The 21,954-nt window shown below is 43.2% G+C and overlaps 5 protein-coding genes across 6 annotated transcripts; all 5 read right to left on the bottom strand.

Annotated features, from left to right (window-relative positions):
• Positions 1-85: 85 nt before the first annotated feature.
• On the bottom strand, positions 86-3,738 carry LOC108133776 (endoplasmic reticulum metallopeptidase 1-like). The gene is made up of 12 exons (XM_017253842.3): positions 3,624-3,738; positions 3,064-3,568; positions 2,836-3,010; positions 2,692-2,776; positions 2,505-2,625; positions 2,297-2,451; positions 1,859-2,242; positions 1,619-1,799; positions 1,173-1,357; positions 970-1,113; positions 404-904; positions 86-346 (listed from the first exon to the last, which is right to left on the bottom strand). Exons 1-12 carry the CDS (start codon positions 3,642-3,644, stop codon positions 179-181), a joined length of 2,625 nt encoding a protein of 874 aa, XP_017109331.2. The 5' UTR covers positions 3,645-3,738; the 3' UTR covers positions 86-178.
• A 144-nt stretch (positions 3,739-3,882) lies between these two features.
• LOC108133787 (endoplasmic reticulum metallopeptidase 1-like) lies at positions 3,883-7,409 on the bottom strand. Its single transcript, XM_017253855.3, has 12 exons — positions 7,316-7,409; positions 6,741-7,257; positions 6,513-6,687; positions 6,366-6,450; positions 6,091-6,211; positions 5,882-6,033; positions 5,434-5,820; positions 5,189-5,369; positions 4,947-5,131; positions 4,744-4,887; positions 4,181-4,681; positions 3,883-4,119 (listed from the first exon to the last, which is right to left on the bottom strand). Exons 1-12 carry the CDS (start codon positions 7,334-7,336, stop codon positions 3,952-3,954), a joined length of 2,637 nt encoding a protein of 878 aa, XP_017109344.1. The 5' UTR covers positions 7,337-7,409; the 3' UTR covers positions 3,883-3,951.
• Positions 7,410-7,832: 423 nt separating this feature from the next.
• Positions 7,833-11,206, bottom strand: LOC108133788 (endoplasmic reticulum metallopeptidase 1). 2 transcript variants are annotated; one of them, XM_017253856.3, is made up of 12 exons: positions 11,112-11,206; positions 10,548-11,058; positions 10,313-10,487; positions 10,144-10,228; positions 9,953-10,073; positions 9,739-9,893; positions 9,289-9,672; positions 9,054-9,234; positions 8,816-9,000; positions 8,620-8,763; positions 8,060-8,563; positions 7,833-8,002 (listed from the first exon to the last, which is right to left on the bottom strand). In XM_017253856.3, exons 1-12 carry the CDS (start codon positions 11,133-11,135, stop codon positions 7,835-7,837), a joined length of 2,637 nt encoding a protein of 878 aa, XP_017109345.2. In that variant the 5' UTR covers positions 11,136-11,206; the 3' UTR covers positions 7,833-7,834. The 2 variants fall into 2 exon arrangements, with proteins under 2 accessions (XP_017109345.2, XP_070134839.1); XM_070278738.1 differs by having other exon boundaries at positions 7,850-8,002; positions 8,056-8,563.
• A 289-nt stretch (positions 11,207-11,495) lies between these two features.
• Positions 11,496-15,078, bottom strand: LOC108133789 (endoplasmic reticulum metallopeptidase 1-like). The gene is made up of 12 exons (XM_017253857.3): positions 14,965-15,078; positions 14,397-14,913; positions 14,164-14,338; positions 14,018-14,102; positions 13,639-13,759; positions 13,407-13,570; positions 12,969-13,352; positions 12,726-12,906; positions 12,478-12,662; positions 12,281-12,424; positions 11,721-12,218; positions 11,496-11,663 (listed from the first exon to the last, which is right to left on the bottom strand). Exons 1-12 carry the CDS (start codon positions 14,983-14,985, stop codon positions 11,496-11,498), a joined length of 2,643 nt encoding a protein of 880 aa, XP_017109346.2. The 5' UTR covers positions 14,986-15,078.
• A 422-nt stretch (positions 15,079-15,500) lies between these two features.
• ana3 (anastral spindle 3) lies at positions 15,501-21,915 on the bottom strand. The gene is made up of 2 exons (XM_017253854.3): positions 18,317-21,915; positions 15,501-18,262 (listed from the first exon to the last, which is right to left on the bottom strand). Exons 1-2 carry the CDS (start codon positions 21,794-21,796, stop codon positions 15,725-15,727), a joined length of 6,018 nt encoding a protein of 2,005 aa, XP_017109343.2. The 5' UTR covers positions 21,797-21,915; the 3' UTR covers positions 15,501-15,724.
• Positions 21,916-21,954: the final 39 nt, after the last annotated feature.

Genomic DNA, 21,954 nt, shown 5'->3' with positions numbered 1-21,954 from the left:
AGGTCGATAAACTTGGAGCTTTTTTGACCAAATCACAGCCCATAAAGATAAAATCCCAGATTACTTTAAGAAATCTAGGCAGTCGTAAAATATAAAAGCTTTTTTATTGGATCACTTTCGGGAATTAGAAAATATAGCGCATTATATATATATTATGTATTATGTATATATACAGGTATTAGAAAATATAGCGCTTAAATATTGAAGGCCATTCCATGACATGGGTAAAGTCAGGAAAGTCTGATATAAATTTCCGAGCTTCAGAATCCCGTTCAAAATCGTAATTAACAAAATGTCCAACTCCAGCAATTTCCAAGACGGGTCCATCGAAATCTCCATCGGATTTCTATTAAAAAAAAAGAGATAAATAAACTGGTAAGCTGTTAAAAAATCCAGAGCCTACCAAAACGTCAATGTGGAATCTCAATGGGGTATCGTCTGTTCCGTAGGAAAAGTATATCTGGTAAGGAGGCTGAAACTCCTCTGGGTCGTCCAGCATTTCCCTCACAAAGGACCAGTCGGAGACCTCCGCTGAACCCAGCGGTTGAATGAATACATTCATGTGCGGTGGGCCACTCATTTGGAACTCGAACCTGGCAGTTCTGTTGAACTCAAAAATAGTTTTTCCCAAAAATTCAAAGCTTAATTCTCCGGGTAGAATTATCTCCGACTCGCGCGGCAGCCATCCGTCATTTTCCCGCCACCGGCACCAACTGTAGTAGAAGCATGGAATTCCGCACATGACGTACTCATCGCAGTCCGGTTTTACGGCTTTTAGACCAGTTAAGTTCAGCAGAGAGTCCTTAACAGGTTCCAGCCCTCTTCTATCCTGGTAATTGAAGTAGTATCCAGAATCACTATGACTCACAGAGCCGTCAAACTCGTAAAAAATGCGGTTCGTATGCTAGACAGAATCATATTTTTGCACTTCAACATTTCTTTTTGCTTCAAAAACACCAAGTTTCGTACCAAACAATTAACTCTCATCACATTGGTCTTGGCCCGATAGGGGAAACCAACTTCCGAAACGGCAATCATACAAAAGATAAAGGTCATCACTCCCAAACCAAGTAATATTAGTTTCGGCCATCGGAAAATATTTATAAATTGTGCCTGAAAAGTTAAACTTAATAGTCAACCACACAAATAAATTATTTTTAAGGACAACTCACTGCGAATCCTAAAGCAAAAAAGGTGCAACAGCCGCAGGTTAGAGCTATAATTAAATCGGGATTCGTACCAATGCCATTCCTTCCCATAATTGGGAAGAATATCACAAGAAAGGTGTAGAAAGCATAGCAAAAGTAGCAGAAAGGAAAAACCTGAAGAATTGTTACAATGAGGCACCAATAGTATCCTGAATCAAGAAAGAAAAGCTAGTGTTGATAAGCCCTATAATTTTATATTATTAGATTTATGTTGGATCGGATATAATCGTAAATATAAAGTATAGTTGACCGACCCTTATGACTCTTATTATTTTATTAAAAACACAAACTTCAGGCAGAGCCGAAATGTATATACCTGATAGATAAGTTAAAATCGTATGGATATTGCAAATATAAGAAGAAAATAATAATAATTTTGTATTAAACTATATGAATTAGTCATCACTTACCGCGATCATGGAGAGTGCTAAGCAGGTTAAGTAAAAGAGCACCCCCATAGAATATCATCGATATTAGGCATAAGTACTGAGAACGTAGGCCCGCGGCAGTCAAAATTATGGCCAGCAGAGCCATAACCACCAAGTGAGCATGCAAGGCCAATTGCAGGAGGTAAGCATGACACAGTTGTTCCTAAAGATAAATAATATTTTTAAAGTTTATACTGATTAACTTAAAACTAAATTCCGTACATTGGGCCGCAGGGTGAAGTAAAGAGTCACGGGAAGAACCAGGCCAATAACTGCCGGACATACGTAGAGTCCGAGAACCAACCAATTGCTGGTAAAATAAGTCAGGGAACGATTTCCGGCATCGAACAGGACAGCCATTAGAAGGGGCAAGCAGATGCAGAGAAGAAATCCTACCACATGGAGGGCGAGGATGATGGAAAACCAAATAGATACACGTTTTAGGGAAGGCTTCTCCAACTTTTTAGACATTTTCCAAATGGAAAAGCCAACAATCACCAGACTAATGACAGCCATCACACAATTTAATACGATTCCCATGGTTTCCGTGTAGTAGACAAAGAACAGTCCCAGAAAATCGAAGAACACAGCATGGCTGCCATCACTCTATACGAAAAAGAATACTAACAGATCATACTTTAAAAAAAATTACTTGCTCACCTCTTTTTCGTTTAATTCACTTGCATTTGAGAAAGCCCGCACTAATGCCAGGACATTGTTTCCACTATTTTGCACAGATCGTCCTGGCACTGCTTCGTAGGTGTCGAACACGGTGTGATAAACATACCCATTGCTTATCTGGGCAATGTCCACTCCTATAAAATACAACATTTTTATCGGCCATCATCGTTTATGACTCTTTACTGACCGGCTATATTTCCAAAGTCCCGAAAAATTCGAAAGTCTGAGTCAGATGGTAGAATTCCACTCTGAAAAATCTCCTCTGCCATTGTGGTGGCGAAGGGATGTTTCGCGTGCTTTCTGTAGTACTAAAAACCATGTTCTATTAGTTATTTTTATAACGTTCTTAAGACCATAAATAAATTTAAACTAACCTTCATGAGCCAAGGATTATTGGGCCCGCTCTGGAACAGAATATCACGTCCCCCGCTGCCGGCCACCTCTAGATTGATAAAGGCCCTTGCTCATAAAAATCATAACGATAAAATTTAGTTTTTTACTTAACTTTTTCTACTCACTTGCAGTTTGCTGCCCATTTGTGTTGCGTAATGAAGCCGTGGGAACCCTGGAGAGGATTTTCTTCAGCTCCGTTAAACAGAAACACAATCGAGTGTTGGAATGGAGTCCTCGATATAGTCATTTGGCGTAGGACCTCCAACATGACCACAACCATGGTGCCATCATCGCCAGAGCCTATTCCTCCAATGATTAGTAATAATCCTAAGGCTTCAGAAAGTATCACTTACCCGGACTCGAGGGCTTTGAATCGAAGTGACTGTTGACAAGCAAATAGGACTGACTAGGGGAGTCCTTTGAACTCAGCTTTACCACCACATTGTGTATTCCCTGATACATGTTCACCATTTCGTTAAATACATAGCTTCCTGTCGGCGACTGGACATCCACCTCCAGTTCATAGAGATCACTGTTCATTTCAACACGAATCTTCTCCACCTCGGCCAATAAAAACTCCACAGTTGTCACCTCGTTTGCAACGCTGCCAACCACCTTGGGCCCGATTCGATCGAAATCATGGAGCTGCCTTTGAGCGCGTTCTCCTACAAATTCTCCTGGGTGGAGCAACTCCTGACTGACTGTTATCCTGTCCGGGAGTCGATTGTAAAGTGGTATCACAATCGCATAGAATAGTGCCAGCCAGAGGAGTATAAACGAAGGGGCGTAGTACCAGGAAAAACTTCGCTTCTGGATCTTTCCAAAGCTCAGCAGGAAAGACTCTTCGAAAGCAATTTCCTAGGGTAAGAGGCCACTGGATAATTCGATATCCAGTTGCTAAGGTAGCACTTACCTTCTTCGGCTCCTTTTCCATGGCTCCAATTACAAATTAAAAAAAAAGCCGATTCAAACCCGTCTACAGTCAACACATAACTAAGCACATCTCCTAAAGCACAGCGACTTCGAACCAACTACCAAACTCATAAAGATAAAATGTAATATGCCTCAATAAATAGGAATCGTTTGGGAGACTCCACAGACTGCCTCTATATCTTGGAACATAGGAGTTCTTATCTGAAATTAAAATGGGCCTAACAACAAAAACGCGAGTCTTTATGATCGCAGATGACGTATATTTTAAAATGGGGATGACGTACTTAAAGGTAAATAATATCTAAGATTTAAAATACATAGCGCTTAAATATAGACGGCCACTCCATGACGTGGGCATAGTCGGGGAAGGCTGCCAGAAATTGTCGAGCCTCTGCATCCCTCTCAAAGTCTGTGCTGACAAAGTGTCCGACAGCTCCAATTTCCAGAACAGGGCCATCAAAGTCCCCATCGGGTTTCTGATTAAAAACGAAGACAATAATAAATAATTTTATAACATTCTCGAATGCTGATAATTACCCATATATCTATATGGAATTTCAATGGGGTATCGTCTGTTCCGTATGAAAAGAAGATCTGGTAGGGGGGCTGGAACTCCTCCGGTTCATCCAGCATTTTTCTTACAAAGGACCAATCGGATACCTCAGCTGGGCCCAGTGGTTGAATGAATACATTCATGTGAGGTGGGCCGCTCATTTGGAACTCGAACCTTGCTGTCTGATTCGACGCTGTTACAGTCTTCCCTAAGAACTCAAAGTTCAGTTGGCCTGGTATCATTACCTCGGACTCGCGGGGCAACCAGCCAGCCCAGTCCCTCCATCTGCACCAACTGTAGTAGAAGCAAGGAATGCCGCACATCACGTACTTGTCACAATCCCGCTTTACAGGAGCCAGGCCCGTGAGGTCCAGCTTGGAGTTCTTGAGTGGGTTCAGGGCCCGTCTGTCTTGGTAGTCGAAGTAGTAGCCTGAGTCACTAAGACTCAAAGAACCGTCGTACTCGTAAATGTAGCGGCGAGTGTGCTAAAAGAATTTCGAACTTATTTAATCTCCCAACCGCCATAAAGCAGTATATAATATCTTACCAAACAACTGATTCGCATAACATTTGTCTTTGGGCGATAGGGGAAACCCACTTCCGAGACGGCGATCATGCAAAAAATGAAAGTGACCACGCCCAAGCCGAGGAGTATTAGCTTTGGCCAGCGGAACATGTTGATAAATTGTGCCTATAGATGACAAGCATTGTATATGGATCCGATAAGAACTGTTCAAAGTGAGATCTTACCGCAAAGCCCAAAGCAAAGAAGGTGCAAATGCCACAGAAAAGGGCTATAAACAGATCAGGATTTGAGTTGTATCCATTCCTTCCCAGAACCGGGAAGAATATCACCAAAAACATGTAGAAAAGATAGCAAAAATAGCAGAAAGGCAACACCTGCAGAACAACGACGATTATGCCCCAGTAGTAGCCTACAAAATAAGGTTATTAAATATACAATAAATATTAATTAAGGCAGTTTAAATTACCTTTATCGTGAAGTTTGCTAATCAAGTTAATCAAAAGAGCTCCTCCATAGAAGATCATCGATATAACAGACAGATACTGAGATCGGAAGCCCATGGCGGTCAAAATAAGAGCCAAAAAGGCAAAAACCACTAAGTGGGCATGCAAACTCAGTTGCAAATGATAAGGATGGCTAAGTTTATCCTGGAAATTTTAATTTAATTTAATTTAAGAGATATATAGAGGGGAAAGACATTGAAATACTCACTTCTGGTTTCCAGGTGTAGTACAAGCTTAGTGGAATCACCAAGCCAATTATTGCTGGACAAATGTAGAGACCAAACACCAACCAATTGCTGGTGAAATAGGTCAGTGATCGGTCCCCGGCATCAAAAATAACAGCCATTAACAGGGGGAGGCAGATGCATAGCATAAATCCGATCACATGCAGACCCAGAATGATCAAAAACGAGATGGATATATCCTTCAGCGACTGCTCCTCCGACTGCTGGGACATCCTCCAAATAGAACAGCCCACCAAGACCAGACTAATAACTCCGATAAGGCAGTTAAGAATGATTCCTGTCGTTTCCGTGTAATTTACAAGAAAGAGGCCCAGGAAATCAAAGAAGATGGCGTGGCCTTTATCATCGCTCTGAAAATGAACGTAAGTTTGTACTTAGGTTACCCATTGTGAAAATATAGTCACTGCCAACCTCCTCCAACAATTCACTGGCATTGGAATAGGCCCGGACGAGGGCCAGGATATTGTTTCCGGTGTTCTGAATAGCTCGCCCAGGAACCGCCTCATAGGTGTCAAAAGGAGTGTGGTAGACATATCCATTCTGAATCTGGGCAATGTCAAGGCCTGAGTAAAACAATAAATTTGTTATCAGAGATTTCAGATTATGACTAACCAACTAACCAGGGATATTTCCAAAGTCCCGGAAAATTCGAAAATCTGAGTCAGAGGGAAGAATTCCACTTTGGAATATCTCCTCAGCCATAGTGGTTGCGAAGGGGTGTTTAATATGCTCCTTGTAGTACTAAGTAAAGAAACGAAAGTCTTAGAGAATTTTGGCAATAAACGAATTTTGCCATAAAACTGGCCATAAACGTTCAGAAGTTCATTTTTGTGACATGCAATAACACGAAAGGTTTTTGTTTGTGCTTTGTTGTCCAGAATGATTCGATATTTACCTTCATTACCCACGGATTATTGGGACCACTCTGGAACAAGAGATCACGTCCCCCACTACCACCGACTTCTAGGTTGATAAAGGCTCTGGGGGTATATAAATTTGTTATGATAAAGTTTGTTTACGGGCGAAATTTATTTGGACTCACTTGCAGTTCCCCGCCCACTTGTGTTGCGTAATGAACCCATGGGAACCCTGGAGGGGATTTTCCTCAGCACCGTTGAACAAAAAGACGATGGGGTGTTGAAAAGGGGTCCTCGATATCGCCATTTGTCGCAGCACCTCCAACATGACCACAACCATGGTGCCATCATCGCCAGAACCTAGTTCTCCGCTAATTAGAACTAATTCTTCGGCTTGAGGAAGCATCACTTACCCGGACTCGTTGGCTTCGAATCGAAGTGGCTATTGAGTAACAAGTAGGCCTGGCTGGAAGAGCCCCTTGGACTCAGCTTCACCACCACGTTGTGAATACCCTGGTACATGTTCACCATATCGATGAACACATAGCTTCCTGTGGGCGATTGCACATCGACCTCAAGCTCGTAAAGATCATTTTGCATTTCCGTTCGGACCTTTTCAATTTCATTTACCAGAAACTCCACCGTTGTGACCTCATTAGCATAGCTACCCGTGACTTTGGGCCCGATTCGATCGTAAACATAGAGCTGCTGCTGGGCCCGTTCCCCCACGAATTGTCCTGGCTTCCAGGACTCCTCGGCAAAGGTGACTCTGTCCGGAAGGTAGTTGTAAAGCGGGATCACGATGGCATAGAAGAGAGCTACCCAGAGAAGTATAAAGGTTGGGGCATAGTACCAGGACGGTCGCTGTGTGCGCTCATGTCCTTTTTGCACCCACAAAGACTCAATAAGAGCGGTGTCGACGGGAATCTCCTGATAGGGCGCCACACTATAAATTACTCGTAACACACTTTAATAAATCAGTACTCACTTTATCAGTTTTCTCCTCCATTGTAAGATTGGTATTGGGAGCCAAATTAAACCACTCCCATGCCCGGTCCACGCACAACTGAATGTCTGCACCCCGAGCATATCGACTCGAAGCCTTCCGCCGAATTAAGGTCCATAAAGATAAAGCCGTGCGTTAGTTGATACCCGTGGGTTTTCGGTTTAGCGGCGGGGGAAAACAGCTTTGTCTTAAGGCGCACCAGGGCGGCTGGGTGCTCACCCACCGTGTGTACACCTTGGACACGGCCGGAGTATCTAAATTAGAGGGGGTTTTATGACTTAATATAAATATACATAAGTGGCGATTCCGACACACGCTAGGAGCAGCTGAAAATTAAAGCTTATTCATTGACCGATGTCTGAGAGATTACGGTGACGTTACTATAGTATAGAGATTATATTTATTTCTCATCCGCTGCCACAATAGATTACTTTATCGCCGCAACTCGGAATGCCAGACATATAATCGATGCAAATCAAAATTAACTTAAGGATTACGATCTTAAAAGATAAACCGCTTGAACAGCGATGGCCATTCCATAATGTAAACAAAGTCAGGAAATTCGTCTATGAACCGGATTGTAGTTGCATCTCGCTCGAAATCCTTGTTAATGTAGTGCCCCACGACACCCAACTCGAAAGTGGGCCCCGTAAAATCTCCATTGGGGTTCTAAAATTTATGAACTCCAAAGATAATTTATAGCTTTAAAAATAGCATTCAACTTACCGCGAAATCGATGTGAAATTTAAATGGAGTTGAGTCAACACCGTATGAAAAATATATTTGATAGGGCGCCGAGTACTTTTCTGGCTGATCTAGCATTGTCCGAACGAAGGACCAGTCCTCTATAGAAGCCCCAGACAAGGGACGAATGTACAGTCCCATGTGTGGTGGACCCGCCAGCACAAAGTCAAATCTCTTTGACTTTCCCGTTTCGAGGACACTGGAACTCACGAGCTTTAAATCCAAAGTTCCGGGTACAATCACCTCTGATTCCCGGGGCAACCAGGCAGCGCTGGCCAGGGATCGGCACCAGCTACTCCAAAAGCACGGCATTCCACACATCACGTACTCGTGATTGCAATCGGTGGCCATAGAAGTCAGCCCTGTCATATTTATTCCGTGCGCCTCAAGTGGCCGAAGAGCTCTCCTATCCTGGTAGTCTATGTAATAACCAGAGTCGTCTAACACGGGCCTACCCTCGTAGTCATAAAAGATTCTACGAGTTTCCTTTAATAAAACGCATTCATTTATCCTCCTATGTCTTAACACATTTTATAACTTACCAAAAAGTTTACCCTCATTACACTTGTCTTGGGCCGGTAGGGGAATCCTACTTGAGAAACAGAGATCATGCTAAAAATAAAAGTCACCATGCCCAGGCAAACCAATATTACGGTGGACCACCGGAACATGTTTATCAAAGGAACCTAAAACGTTATCTTGAGTGTATATAGTGTACAAAACTTTACCTTATCTTACCACAAAGCCCAATGCAAATATTGTCCCAATGGCACATACTAAGGCAATTAACATGTCAGGATTGGCCGAATCGCGATTCCTTCCCATTGCGGGAAAGAAAATAACGAGAAATATGTAGAAAATATAGCAAAAGTACACAAATGGCATAATCTGGATGAATTGCGAGGTTACTACCCATGAGTATCCTAGAATCAAAGAATATATAACTGAAATATCAAAACTACATCTTGACACCAACCTTTATCACTCAGCGAACTTAGAAGATTAACCAGTACGGACGCCACATAGAAAAACAAGGACACCATACACATGTATGGAAACCGTAGTCCCAGGGTAGTCAAAATAATAGCAAGGAATCCCACCACCAAACAATGGGCATGCAAACCCATCTGGATCTGATAAGAGTGATTTAACTTGTCCTATAACGATCAAACTCATAATTAAACTGAAGATGCACCTTATCTCTTTCTTACATTTGGCTTAAATGTGTGGTAGAGTGTAGATGGCAGCACTAGCCCTATGATAGCTGGACAGATGTATAATCCAATAACCAGCCAATTGTTGCTGTAATAGGTTAGGGTTCGATCAGTGACATCGTACAAAAGAGCCATCAAAAGGGGCAAAGCAATGGCCACGAGACACCCGATAAGATGCAATCCCAGGATAATAAGAAACCATATCGATATGCGCCCCATCGAAATCTCGGACTTGGTTGCCATTTTCCAAAGGGAAAAGCCTATAAGTATAAAGCTGATCCCCGCAAGAGAACAGTTTAACAAAAAGCCAGTTGCCTCCGTGTAATAAACGAAAAACAGTCCAAGAAAGTCGAAGAATACAGCATGTCCGCCACTGTTTTCCTTTTAAAGATAGAAGAAATATATTCAAAATATCAAAATTATTTCATATTTTAGTATACAGTATACCTCAGAATTGGCCAATTCCTTCGCATTTGATAAAGCTCGAACAAGAGAAAGGATATTCTCACCAGTGGTTTGTATAGAACGTCCTGGAATCACATCGAACCTATCGAATTCTGTATGGTAAACATATCCATTGCTAAATTGCGCTATGTCGAGTCCTAAAATTTAAAATAAACAATAATTATTTCAAATCTAGAAGGGCATATGATTCTTTTACCAGGAATATGTCCAAAGTCTCGAAAGATTCGAAAATCTGTGTCGGATGGTAGAATTCCAAATTGAAAGATTTCTTCTGCCAATGTGCTGGCAAATGGGTGCTTTGAATATTTTTTGTAGTACTAAAATGTATATAACATAATTTAATTTTAAAATATGCTCAAATATAATATAGTTCAATGCTTGCTCTACCTTTATTAACCAGGGATTTTTGGGTCCACTCTGAAATAAAATATCACGTCCTCCGCTACCGCCAACTTCCAAATTAATGACTGCTCTGAAAACAGAATAAACAAGATTTTCAGCTAGAGTTCTTCTCAGAATCAGGAATGTTGCATTCGAGAATATTCCTGCAACTTACTTGCAATTGGAAGCCCATTTGTGCTGAGTTATAAAACCATGAGAAGCTTGCAGGGGATTCTCCTCGGCCCCATTGAATAGAAAAACTATTGGATGTTCAAAGGGGGTTTCCGAAATAGACATTTGACGCAGCACTTCCAGCATGACAACAACCATAGTGCCATCATCGCCAGCACCTTACCAAGATATAGACTTAGTAAAAATTTTTGGAATAATATTTAATTGGCCCTACTTACCCGGGCTTCCTGGCTTGGAGTCAAAATGACTATTTAGCAGAAGATAAGTTGAGCTATTAGAGCTTTTGCTGCTCAGCTTCACAACCACATTCTGGATGCCCTGATACAAACTGGTCATTGTGCCGAGGACAAACATACCATTTGGCTGCTGCAGATCCACTTCCAGATCATTGATATCCCCACGCATTTCATTCCGAATCTTTGACACTTCATTCAAGAGCAGACTAACCGTTTCCACCTCGTTTGCCTTACTTCCGACCACTTTAGGCCCGATACGATCGAGTTGGTGAAGCACCCTTTGCGCTCTCTCCGCCACAAACTCGCCGGGCTTTTGTGGCTCGTCAGCGATGGTTAAGCGGTCGGGTAATCGGCCGAAAAGCGGAAGCACAATTGCGTAGAATAGCACCACCCAGATGAGCAGAAAGAAGGGAGCATAATACCAGGGAATTCTCCTCCGCGATTCCTTCTTTTTCGACAAGACATTGTACAGAACCGTATCGGAGTAGTTTTTCTAAAATAAAATTTTCATTAACTTTGGTGTAATGTTTGTATGAAAATACTGACTTTATCAACGTCGGCGGTTTCCATTTCGATTCTCGAGGGGCGAAACGGTGAAGCTCACTGTTGTCCAACCGACTCGCTACTAAATTCTCTGTAGCAGAACCACTTCGGATCGGTCAGTGGCACTTTCGAGCGAGTAAAGATAGGCTGCAGTGCCCACTCGTTCTCTGATAGGAAGATTTATTATTTAAAATCTACCTCTACGGGTCACATCAGATATTAGCCCCCCCCAAATCTAATCGGACAATCTTAGAACAGGCCAATAATCGGAAGAAACCTCCACTAGTGATTAATCTGCTCGCGGTACATTGTTTATTTTCAGTGCTTTTAATGGGATGTCTTAAATTAAAGTGTTTGGTGCAAACAAAATAAGCTATTGTTATTAGCTTAGAATATATAACGTTCATAGAGAGTTGGCCATTCCATGACGTGAGCAAAGTCTGGAAAATCAGCTATAAACTGCAAGCCAGCTGCATCACGTTCGTAGTCATAGCTGACAAAACTAGCAGAAAACCCCAACTGGAATGTGGGTGCATTAAAGTCTCCAGAGGATTTCTGTTAGTCCAAAAATATACATTAATATATACTTATAGATTTTTAGGAAGAACGTACCGCAAGGTCAATGTGAAATTTCAAAGGAGAGTTATCAATTCCATAGGCAAAGAATATTTGATAGGGTGCCGAGTACGTTTCGGGTTCATCAAGTTGATTCCGTATAAAGGACCAATCATCCACAGATACTCCATCAAGTGGCTGTATGTACAGGCTCATGTGTGGAGGTCCTGACATTTCAAATTCAAAACGCGCCACTTTTCCCGACTCCAGAACGGTTTTACTGAGAAGCTTCAGTGACGTTGGTCCAGGAATAGTTATCTCTTTTTCACGTGGCAGCCAGTGGCTTTTCTCTCGGGTCTTGCACCATCGGTGGTTAAAACAAGGAATACCGCACATCAAATACTTATCACAATACGACGATGTGCTAATCATGCCAGTGAGATTCAAGGAGTCCTCCAGAGGATAATAGAGCCGACGATCCTGAAAGTCGAAATAGTAGCCAGAGTCGCTTAGGCTCACCGAACCATCGTATTCATAGAAGATGCGGCGAACGTGCTAAAAGATAATATTGTTTTATTTTTTCAAATCGCTACGGTTATTGTTATTGATTCTCGCACCTCGAAGTGAATCCGCATCACATTGGTCTTGGCGCGATAAGGAAATCCCACATCCGAAACCGCAATCATGCAAAAAATAAAAGTAACCACTCCCAAACCAAGCAATACTAATTTTGGCCAGCGGAACATATTAATCAGGGGGGCCTAAAATAATAAATTTTTTTTAAATATACCATTAGGAAGCCGCAAGATCCTACCACAAATCCTAACGCAAAGAAAGTTCCCAAAGCACATATCAGACCTATAAGAAGATCTGGATTTGTGCCGTGGCCAAAGCGGCCTAACATGGGAAAGAAGACCTGTAGAAATGTGTAGAAGAGGTAGGAGAAGTAAAGGAACGGCATCAATTGCAGGATTTGAACTGCAAATACCCAAAGATAACCTAAAAAGACACAAAAATATTTTAAAAATAATCTTTCTTCAAATTTAAAATCCAATTATCTACCGCGATCATGAAGAGTACTCAGAAGATTGATTAGAACAGATCCTGCATAGAAAAGCATAGACATCATACATAGGTAAGGTGTCCTCAGACTTACGGCCGTAAGGACAATGGCAATCAAAGCCAAAAGTATGCAGTGAGCATGAAGGCTCATTTGTAGGTGATTAGAATGGCTTATTTTCTCCTGGGATATAAATAATTATTCGATTTTATTCCTTTTGAAGTTTAATTTATCGATTAACTCACATTCGGTTTCAGAGTATAATAAAGCGTCAAGGGTAAAACCTGACCTATAATTGCCGGAACCACAAACAATCCAATCACTAACCAGTTGTTACTGAAATACGTCAAAGAACGGTCTCCAGCATCGTATACGACGGCCATCAGAAGCGGTAACCCAAGAGAAAGAAGCATTCCTAGGACATGAAGCCCTACAATGATGCTGAACCATGTGGATATCTGCCCCAGTGATGCATTCGATTCACGGGCCATTCTTAATAGAGAGCAACCCACGAGAATCATACTGACCACAGAAATACAACAGTTCAGGATAATTCCAGTGGTTTCTGTATAGTACACAAAGAAGAGTCCCAGAAAGTCGAAGAAAACGGCATGTCCTTTGCTATAATCCTAAAAACACACATTAAACGTTTTAAAATTTAAAGAAGAAAAAAATAAACTCACCTCTGAATTATTAATTTCATTAATTTCATAAGCATTGGCAAAACCGCGTACCAAAGATAAAGCATTGTCACCAGAACTTTGGAGGGAAGTTAGGGGAATTACCTGAGCATTATCGAAAATGGTGTGATAAACATAACCATTACTAATTTGAGCCATGTCCAGTCCTGGCAAGGTAAATTAACTTATTGGTTCAATTTCAAAAGTTCAATAGTATATAAGTTTTAAAACCCACCTGGAAGCTGTCCATAATCCCGAAATATACGAAAATCAGAATCAGAGGGAAGGATTCCTGATTGAAAAATCTCCTCGGCCATTGTGGTGCCAAACGGATGTTTAGCATTTTGGTTGTAGTACTATAAAAAATTGTAAATGGGTTGTAATAATGATTAACATTATTATACGACTATAAACGAGTTATAACATGGTACACAAGCTTATCAGTCACACGCCTTTTAGAAATACTTTGTAAATAAAATCAAATTGCCGCACTTATCGGTTTAAAACCCGATAAATAAATATCATAAGACTGGCATCATAAGCCTATAAATTGACAATGTTCATACGGGTACGCGGAAGTTCTTGGGTTTTTTAACTAGGAATAAATTGCCTACCTTTATGAGCCATGGATTATTGGGGCCGCTTTGAAAGAGAAGATCACGCCCTCCACTACCGGCTACTTCCAAGTTAATTAGAGCTCTAAGGGTTTTATGGTTTTGGAATAAGGTCCATTCAAAAATATTCGAATATAACGGCTTACTTGCAATTTGGGGCCCATTTGTGCTGTGTAATAAAGCCATGAGAGGCCTCCAAGGGATTCTCCTCGGCTCCATTAAAAAGAAAAACTATAGGATGCTCGAATACGGTTTCCGAAATGGACATTTGCCGCAATACCTCTAGCATAACCACAACCATAGTCCCATCATCCCCAGAACCTTAAAAATAAATATATACATTTGTAGTTACTTAAATATTATTTCAGAAAAAACCTACCTGGACTAGTTGGCTTGGAATCAAAGTGGCTATTCATCAGGACGTAGGAAGAGCTATTGGAACTCTTGCTACTTAACTTTACGGCCACATTCTGAACTCCCTGGTACATGTTCACCATTTGCCAGTGCATATAAGCTCCAGACGGTTGCTGAACATCCAATTCCAAATCGTAGAGATCCGTGCGCATAGCTGCCCGAATGTTTTCCACTTCTTCCTTAATAAAGGCCACTGTAGTCACCTCGTTCGCCACACTACCCACAACCTTGGGTCCTATTCGATCATACTTGTACAGCAATCTCTGCGCACGTTCCGCCACGAATTCTCCTGGCTTTCGAGACTCATCCGCAATCATAACACTATCAGGAAGGCGATGGTAGAGAGGGAACACGATCGCGTAGAAAAGAGCTACCCAAAGGATCAGAAATGAGGGGGCATAATACCAGGGTAAACGTTTTTTTTGCTTTTGAATCGATAAAACGTTAATCAGACCCATGTCCGACACGTTGTTGTCGGAATCCTTAAAAAAATTTTTATGACAATCAATTTAATTTTGAAAATACAAACTCACATTCTTGATCCTTGATTTCATTTCGGCGGTATCCGGACGGCTCTACAGTTAAACAGTTCCTCTGGCCAGTCGTCGGTGAACTGAAAACGTTGTCCCAACAGCGCCCAAGGCACCTTAAGTTGGAGCTAGACGGATATTATCAGCAGTGATTCGCACTTTGTATCCCATAAAGATTAATGTTTTCGCGCATGCAATATACCGCTCAATACTAACATGACTAAAAACCCAACTTTCCATTTAGTTGTGGTTGTATTTGCCTATTTTATATCTAAATAACAGCGAATTAATCGAATCTTTATCTTTATATCCCCTCAAAAAATGCTCTGATAAACTGTTGTCGGCACGCTCCATTGCTGAGTGGCTGGATTTCGTTCGAAAACTAAATCTTATCTTTACGTCCCAAAGCCTCCCATATCATCTTGAGCTACTTCAGTACGGCATCCTATTAAGGCCATTATGAGCTAATATTGGCATTAAACGAGCACGAAGGTGGTTCAATGTCGATAAAATATGAACGAAAAAATTATGCAGAATAAATTATTTATTGTTACGATTTATGGTATGTAGCAAATTTAAGTTTGAATTCTTTAAGATTTTCTAAGGTTAACATGAGTGTATCAATTATTTATCCGGTAAGTACATGATTTAATGATTACATTACAAGTCCATTTACAAAAGACATATGAAAATCAACATTTTGTTACATCTACACTAACCTACGGTTTGTACTTGGTCAGTTTTGTGGACAACAATGCGCCGATTACTGTTGCAGGGACTCATAGATGTTTTTCAGCAGTCCGGCGACGTCTTCTGCATATGGAATGTCTGAGTATCGATCCGGTTTCTCGGATTTCAAAACTGTCAACTGTAGTCGCAGGCCGGTCAGTATTTTTAGCAGTTTAGTTCCTCGCAGCATTCCTCTATATTTGGCTCCGAAGCAAAATAGTTTCCACACCATTAGCACAGATAGACGGTGCTCCTCCAACGAGCTCAAATGGGACTTTGAGTCCCCGATTCCGTCCAGATCTCTAACAGGTTGGTTTATAATATCACGAAGTAAGTTAATAAAATCTGACGCCTCCACAAGTTGAGTTCGATTTCCAGAGAAGAAGCACATGTTGCGGAGAATGCGGAGGCACAGAATTCTCATGTAGTGTAGTGGCGTTGAATATCTAACAGCGGTAATAAGCGAATGAAGGTGACACACCTTGGCTCCTACGTCATAACGGGAATACACCTCCCAAAACCCCAGCCAAGCGTTAAAAACCAAGGGTTTCAAACCTTTGGCTACGTTTAAAGAGTTGATGGTAGAAGCGTTTGATGGAAGAATTGTGTCGAACATATCCAGTACATGCATCTTACTTAAGCTCAATCGACCCTCTGCGCTGGAGCAACAGTTGATCATCACGCGCAATGCGGGCACCACACATTGGTTACCCGCACTATGAGAGGTCTCCTTCCTAGTCGTTTCGTGGTCAGCCACGCGAGCCATTAGCTGGAGCAGGGAATGCGATTGGCCGGAGTGAACGAGCGATATCTGCTTGCAAATTTCGAAAGAATGCTCTGAGAGGAACATGGCCAGCTGGACGGTCAACTTTTTTAAAGGAGCTGAGTGCGATAACCAGGGCCACATGCGGATAAGAAGTTTCACAGTTGTCACAGCCAATGTGGGCTGAGTTATCACGGCATGATGAGAGCTGTGCCATTGGGCCAACATATTAAAGAGCACCAGAAGATTACTCAGTATGTCTCTCGACTTATGGGCCCCCACACGCTTTACGTAGGTACAGGCGTTTCCAATGTTTGTGTCGCTAAGGAAAGTGTCCAATATATTAAGGACACGGTCCAGCAGCTTCAGCTGTCTAGCTGCATGAACAGCCCAAGGCGAGATTTTTAATAATCCGCCGAGGGTCTCGCAAATCTGAACATGACCAGCGCTGGGAGGATGCAGGAAGTTAAACAACTTTGGTGGATAGTAAAGTTCAAAAAGACGATCCAGACGGCGGTAAATCAATACTACAGCATTGGTAATCTTCGAGGATGTTGGGGATTTGGGACATTGAGCATCTGTATCCCCCTTCGATGGTGGACTTTGCATACACACCGATATAAGTTGCTTACTTATAGTATTTACAGCCTTTTCCGTCCCATGCGAACCACTCTCCTCTTCATCACTCGGTTCAAGGTCATCCAGTGGCAGAACATAGAGTTCCAAACTCTTAAGCAGCCTCGTCTTTTCCGGAGCATTTTGTGTCTTTATGAAAACCATGGACAGGGATGACAGCGTATAGCGTTGCAACGGCGTGTCCTTGTAGGACAAATGCAGTCCATAAAGAAAGAAGTCCAAAAACAGGGGCTCCTGTACAGCGAACTGCTCACATAAAAATTCATAGGCGTTTGAATCCTTGCAAAACACGAGAAACAACTTGAATAGATGAATTATCATGGTTTCCGGTAATTCCAAATCTAGGACGTTGTTAATAAGCGCAAGGAAGCATTGCAGCAACACACTGTCCCGGCAGATGGTCCGCTTCAGGAACTCAAAATTATCACGATAGCACAAGGCGTACAGCTCGCATATTTTCCCAATGCACAGCTCTAAATACGCCTTGGAGTGGGTTTTAGGCGGCGGTGGCGGCGGTATCTTCATGATATCACTTAGGCAGTTCATGAAACTAAGCTCGCACAACGTCGCACACCACTCCGGACGCATTACAACTAGCTGAGAGCAAATGCCAACATAGCAACTAAGTATTTCGCACGAGTGTTGTGGGCCCTCCAGCTTTGTTTCTATCGATTTACTCACGTGTAAGGCCTTTAGCGCCAAGTGGGCATCCTTGTGGAAGTCATGAATGCGCAGCAACTCGATACAAGCATCTGCCCCAATGAGCGGCATTAACAGGATAAAGACGCGACCAGAAAGCTGTCTTACAAGCATTACTTCATGAATGTCCAAAAGTGTGGTCAAGCAACATGCAGGCAACCCACCGGGCAAATAGTTAAGACGGGGCAGAACGTCGGTTATTTCGACAGAACGGGCCGTGATCCAATTGGCCATTACCACCCAAGAAAGGGCACGCACCTCACAGTCACTGTGGCCACACATGCCCAAAAGGTATCGCAGCACCTTGAAGGTCAATCCCTTATCATTGACAACTGCCTGTTGCCCGCCTGGAAGTCGTTCAATCTGTGTCTGCAATTGGCAAATGACTTTCAAACAGTCCCGCTGCCACTGTGCTCCCGTTTGAGTTGAAGTCCGCAAATCGCTCGAGAGCTGTATGAAGGTCTCGCAATAGTCCTGAAATTGATATGTTAATGTGTTAATAGAAAAGGTTCAAAACCTGGCACTTACCATAAGTTGAGCTTCACTAAAGCGCAGTTTCCGTTCACTAAGCCGCCCCAGAATGCGTAGAAAGCAACGCACATGTTGTAGCTGGCGAAGATCAAAATGAGCGCGGGCTTCCCCGATCAGTTGCATGAAAAGTTTTCCATGCCAGTTTGTTTCTACGGTGTCGTCCTGGGCGGCAATCAGGTGACAAAAACATTGGCTGATGAGGTCCAACAAATCCAGCGAGATGGAGCGGTTTTGCAGGAGCAGCAAGGTGCTGTGATGAGGATCCGATTCGACGACCTTGCTCAAACCGCTTATTACCTGGGGCATTTTAAGCCTCAGGCAACTTAGGCAAAGACTCAGCACAGACTTGTACAAATCGCAATCGGCCTCATTGCCCGGAACCGAACGCATATACTTGTGGATCAACTGCCAAATAGCAGTACCTTCCGACGGTGGCACCTCATTTCGCATGAAGACTAGGAAAAGCTGAAGTTCTGACAAGATTTTCTCCAAGTCCTTGTGGCTGCTGCAATTGCTAGCGATGGTTAGATGGTTACGCAGCTGACTATCCAGCTGGGTTGCCTTCACCAGGGCCACATCGCTCGTTTTGATCTTCAATGAATTGCGTATGTCAAGATGCTGCATAGCATCCTGGTTGATGTTCGATGGGCTTTGGCATATACGAAGCGCTGCAAATAAACGCCAGTGGAGGGCGGCTCGGAAACTGTCGCCATTAAAATAGGACTCCTGCAACTGCTCTTCCAGAGATATTCCCTCAGCCACTAGTGTAGGCTTCAATGTGAGATCCATTTCGTAGGTTATAGGCACCTTTATTGTGGTCAAGTCTACATCCAATATTAGTTTTTCCTCTGAAGCATTGATGTTTTCGAACCAAAGCATTTGGAAGAGGCAAACACTTCCGTCGCGGCGCAACTGCGTATCGTGGGGAAGCAAAAGCAGGGCCCTTAACAGGCAAACATAGACCTCATAGGTTCCAGCAAGATCCCTGCGAAATCGCGGACTTTGAAACATCAACTTCATCAGGATACTAACGACAGGCAGCAGAATGTCCGCAGGATCGCCAGAGCTCTCCTTCCTCAAAGCATTGTGCAAGGCTTCAAGAATTAGGGGATAGCCCGCTTCACGAGTTGAGAAGTCCTCGCAGGCTTTCCAGTTTAGCAACAGCACATTTAATTGGGCAAAAGTAGACTTTCGAATGGACGGCTTTAAATCTTTAGTTTGCAACAGGCGGAGCAGAGCATCTAGACTTCGTTGTCCCTGAAATGATTCCGAGGTACGTTCCGTAAAAATGCTACCATAGTCGACTGCCGTTTCATTAAGTTGGAGTCCGTGGATGAAAAGCTCGTTGGGAAGCTCGTCCATGGCTGGCCTGTATTTTTTCATGTGGTCTTGATACTGCAGTAGGTAAGCAAGCTTAGCGGTAGCATCTTTTCGAATCTTCGGATCCGAGTGGTACAAGTAGCAGACGTATCCACGCAGCATTATGGGTGGCTCCAGGCACGTGACATCCGGCTCGAACAACTGCCACAGTATCTTGTGAAGCTGACTGTTGGTTATTGACCTACAGACCATCAGAGACAGTACGGGGAGAACGACCTGGAACATTTTGTGGAAGTCAGCATCTGGCAGTACGCAGTGAAGCTTCAGAAACATGGTTAGGTAATCAATGCACCACTGCGCAATCTGGTCCGGTGCATTAGGATCCCAGCTGTCGAGAATCAGCTTGCGAAGCACTTTAGAACTCAATGGCAGTCCGAAAATGTGATGGCGGGCCAGGTCCAAGTTGCTGCACCCTGGCATGTATGCGGTTTTGTTCGTGAATGAGTGGAAATGTGAAACAATAGGCCGCGGCATAAGTCGGTACACATATTCACGAAGGTGCTGATCCTGTATATCCAGCAGATTGTATAGCAAAGAATCGGCTTCCTGTCGCAGCTTTTCATTGCTCACATAAAGCGGCGTACATTCGAGAATGGCGTCGAACAGCAGCTTCACCAGCGTCTCGCTGCCCATCTGATTGACCACTAGGCAAATTTGTTTGTGCGAATTTATTAATTGCACCGCTCCCATACGCGTCTTAGGAATCATTTGGTTCAAAGCTACGCTGTAGGCGCGCTTAAGGCGAAGCAATTTCTGCTCTGACAAAGTTGGCTCTGCGGAGAGTTTGCAAATCAAGTCGCTCAGCGACTTCATGCGATTTGGTACGCACGACAGATATGAACTGTCCAGAACAATAGGCTGGACTAGAGATCTAGAATAATCACGATTGATGTCTTGGTCGTACTTGAGATTCAGCTCCAATGTGTCCTGTATGAGGTCATTACAAATAAGCGACTGAAGTCGGGGAATCGTCAGAGTTTCCATCAGCTTTGACATATCATTGCCCTCAACAGTATTACAATATGAAATCAGTTTCTTAACCATATGGGCCAAGCGTTCCGTGGCCAAAGGAGATAACTTGCTTTTTAGGAAGCTATGGGTGTGAATAGCCTCATCACACAGCTCCAATGTGTGCCAGTTGTGAGTGGTAGAGTGGAAAAGCATCAAGTTAAGTATTTTTAAGCAGCTGTCCATCAGCACTCTCAAAGCACTCTCCATCTTTAGCTGTTTTCCCTGATTTCCGGGGGGGTCCAGGCTAGCGGCATAGCTGAGGGTTTTGTGGCGAACTTGAAGGCGCCTTTGGAACTGCTTCAGGCAGGCGACCAGCGCTCTATTAATGTGACCTATGCTGGCGACAGCGTATCTCTGAAGCCGAACCAAGTGCAGAAAGATAAAGGGCGTCTGAAGTAAATACTCCGCTGGGTAATCTTTTATCCGAATGGCCAAGTGGGTAACTTTGGCTTGCACATCAATGCTGTCTGGTTCAGTGTCACTATTCGGCATATCGAGCATACTCTTCATGCTTGCAATGTCGTCCATGCTAGGCTGCGACCAAGCAGGCTCATAGTCCTCCGGCGTAAAACTATCTTCTAGTTGGCTTATCCTGCTGCTGCTGCTGCTGCTTGCCTCTGATCCGGCGCTAGTCAGATCTACGGTACATACCGAAAATCGAGCGTTTTCAGCGTTCTCTCGTTCAGGATCGTACAAATCTTTCACCTGCAGCTCTAGGTCTTCCATAAGATCCATCACACGTTTCGATTCCTCAGAACCCAGGATTCGCCGCACTTTCGACAGTTCAGTCTCTAAACGCGATTGAGGAATCTTACGAATCACCGCATCAGCGTACTCGGATCGCAGCAGCTCCAACATCATGGTCAGCACACGGTCTGTGGCCAACGGGGGAAGTGCGAACCAGCGAATTAGCTGCTTTAGGAGTAACACCGGCTTGAACTGCAGTGGCTCGCCCAAACTCAGGCAGCGTATGAAGCGCGTCTCCACCTGCTCCAGGGCGCGCATCCGGATTTCCCAAGACTCGTTGGTCAGCTTTGCCAGCAGCGGGTCTGCCAGCTGCAGCGACATGCACTGTTTCGAGCTCATTGTAGGCAGTTAGGTGTCCCTCAGAAGCAGGGCCTAATAACAGATCGTTGTATCCGAGCACCAATTTAGTTCATAAAAATTCTAAATGACATTTTTAAAAGCACCATCGATAAAAGTACTATCGATAGTACCATCGATAGACTTGCAGATGGTATCTG

Source organism: Drosophila bipectinata, chromosome 2R (genome assembly GCF_030179905.1).
Source record: "Drosophila bipectinata strain 14024-0381.07 chromosome 2R, DbipHiC1v2, whole genome shotgun sequence".
Taxonomy (NCBI): domain Eukaryota; kingdom Metazoa; phylum Arthropoda; class Insecta; order Diptera; family Drosophilidae; genus Drosophila; species Drosophila bipectinata.
The sequence above is the reverse complement of the archived record's forward strand: the minus strand, read 5'-3'. Positions and strand labels throughout refer to the sequence as shown.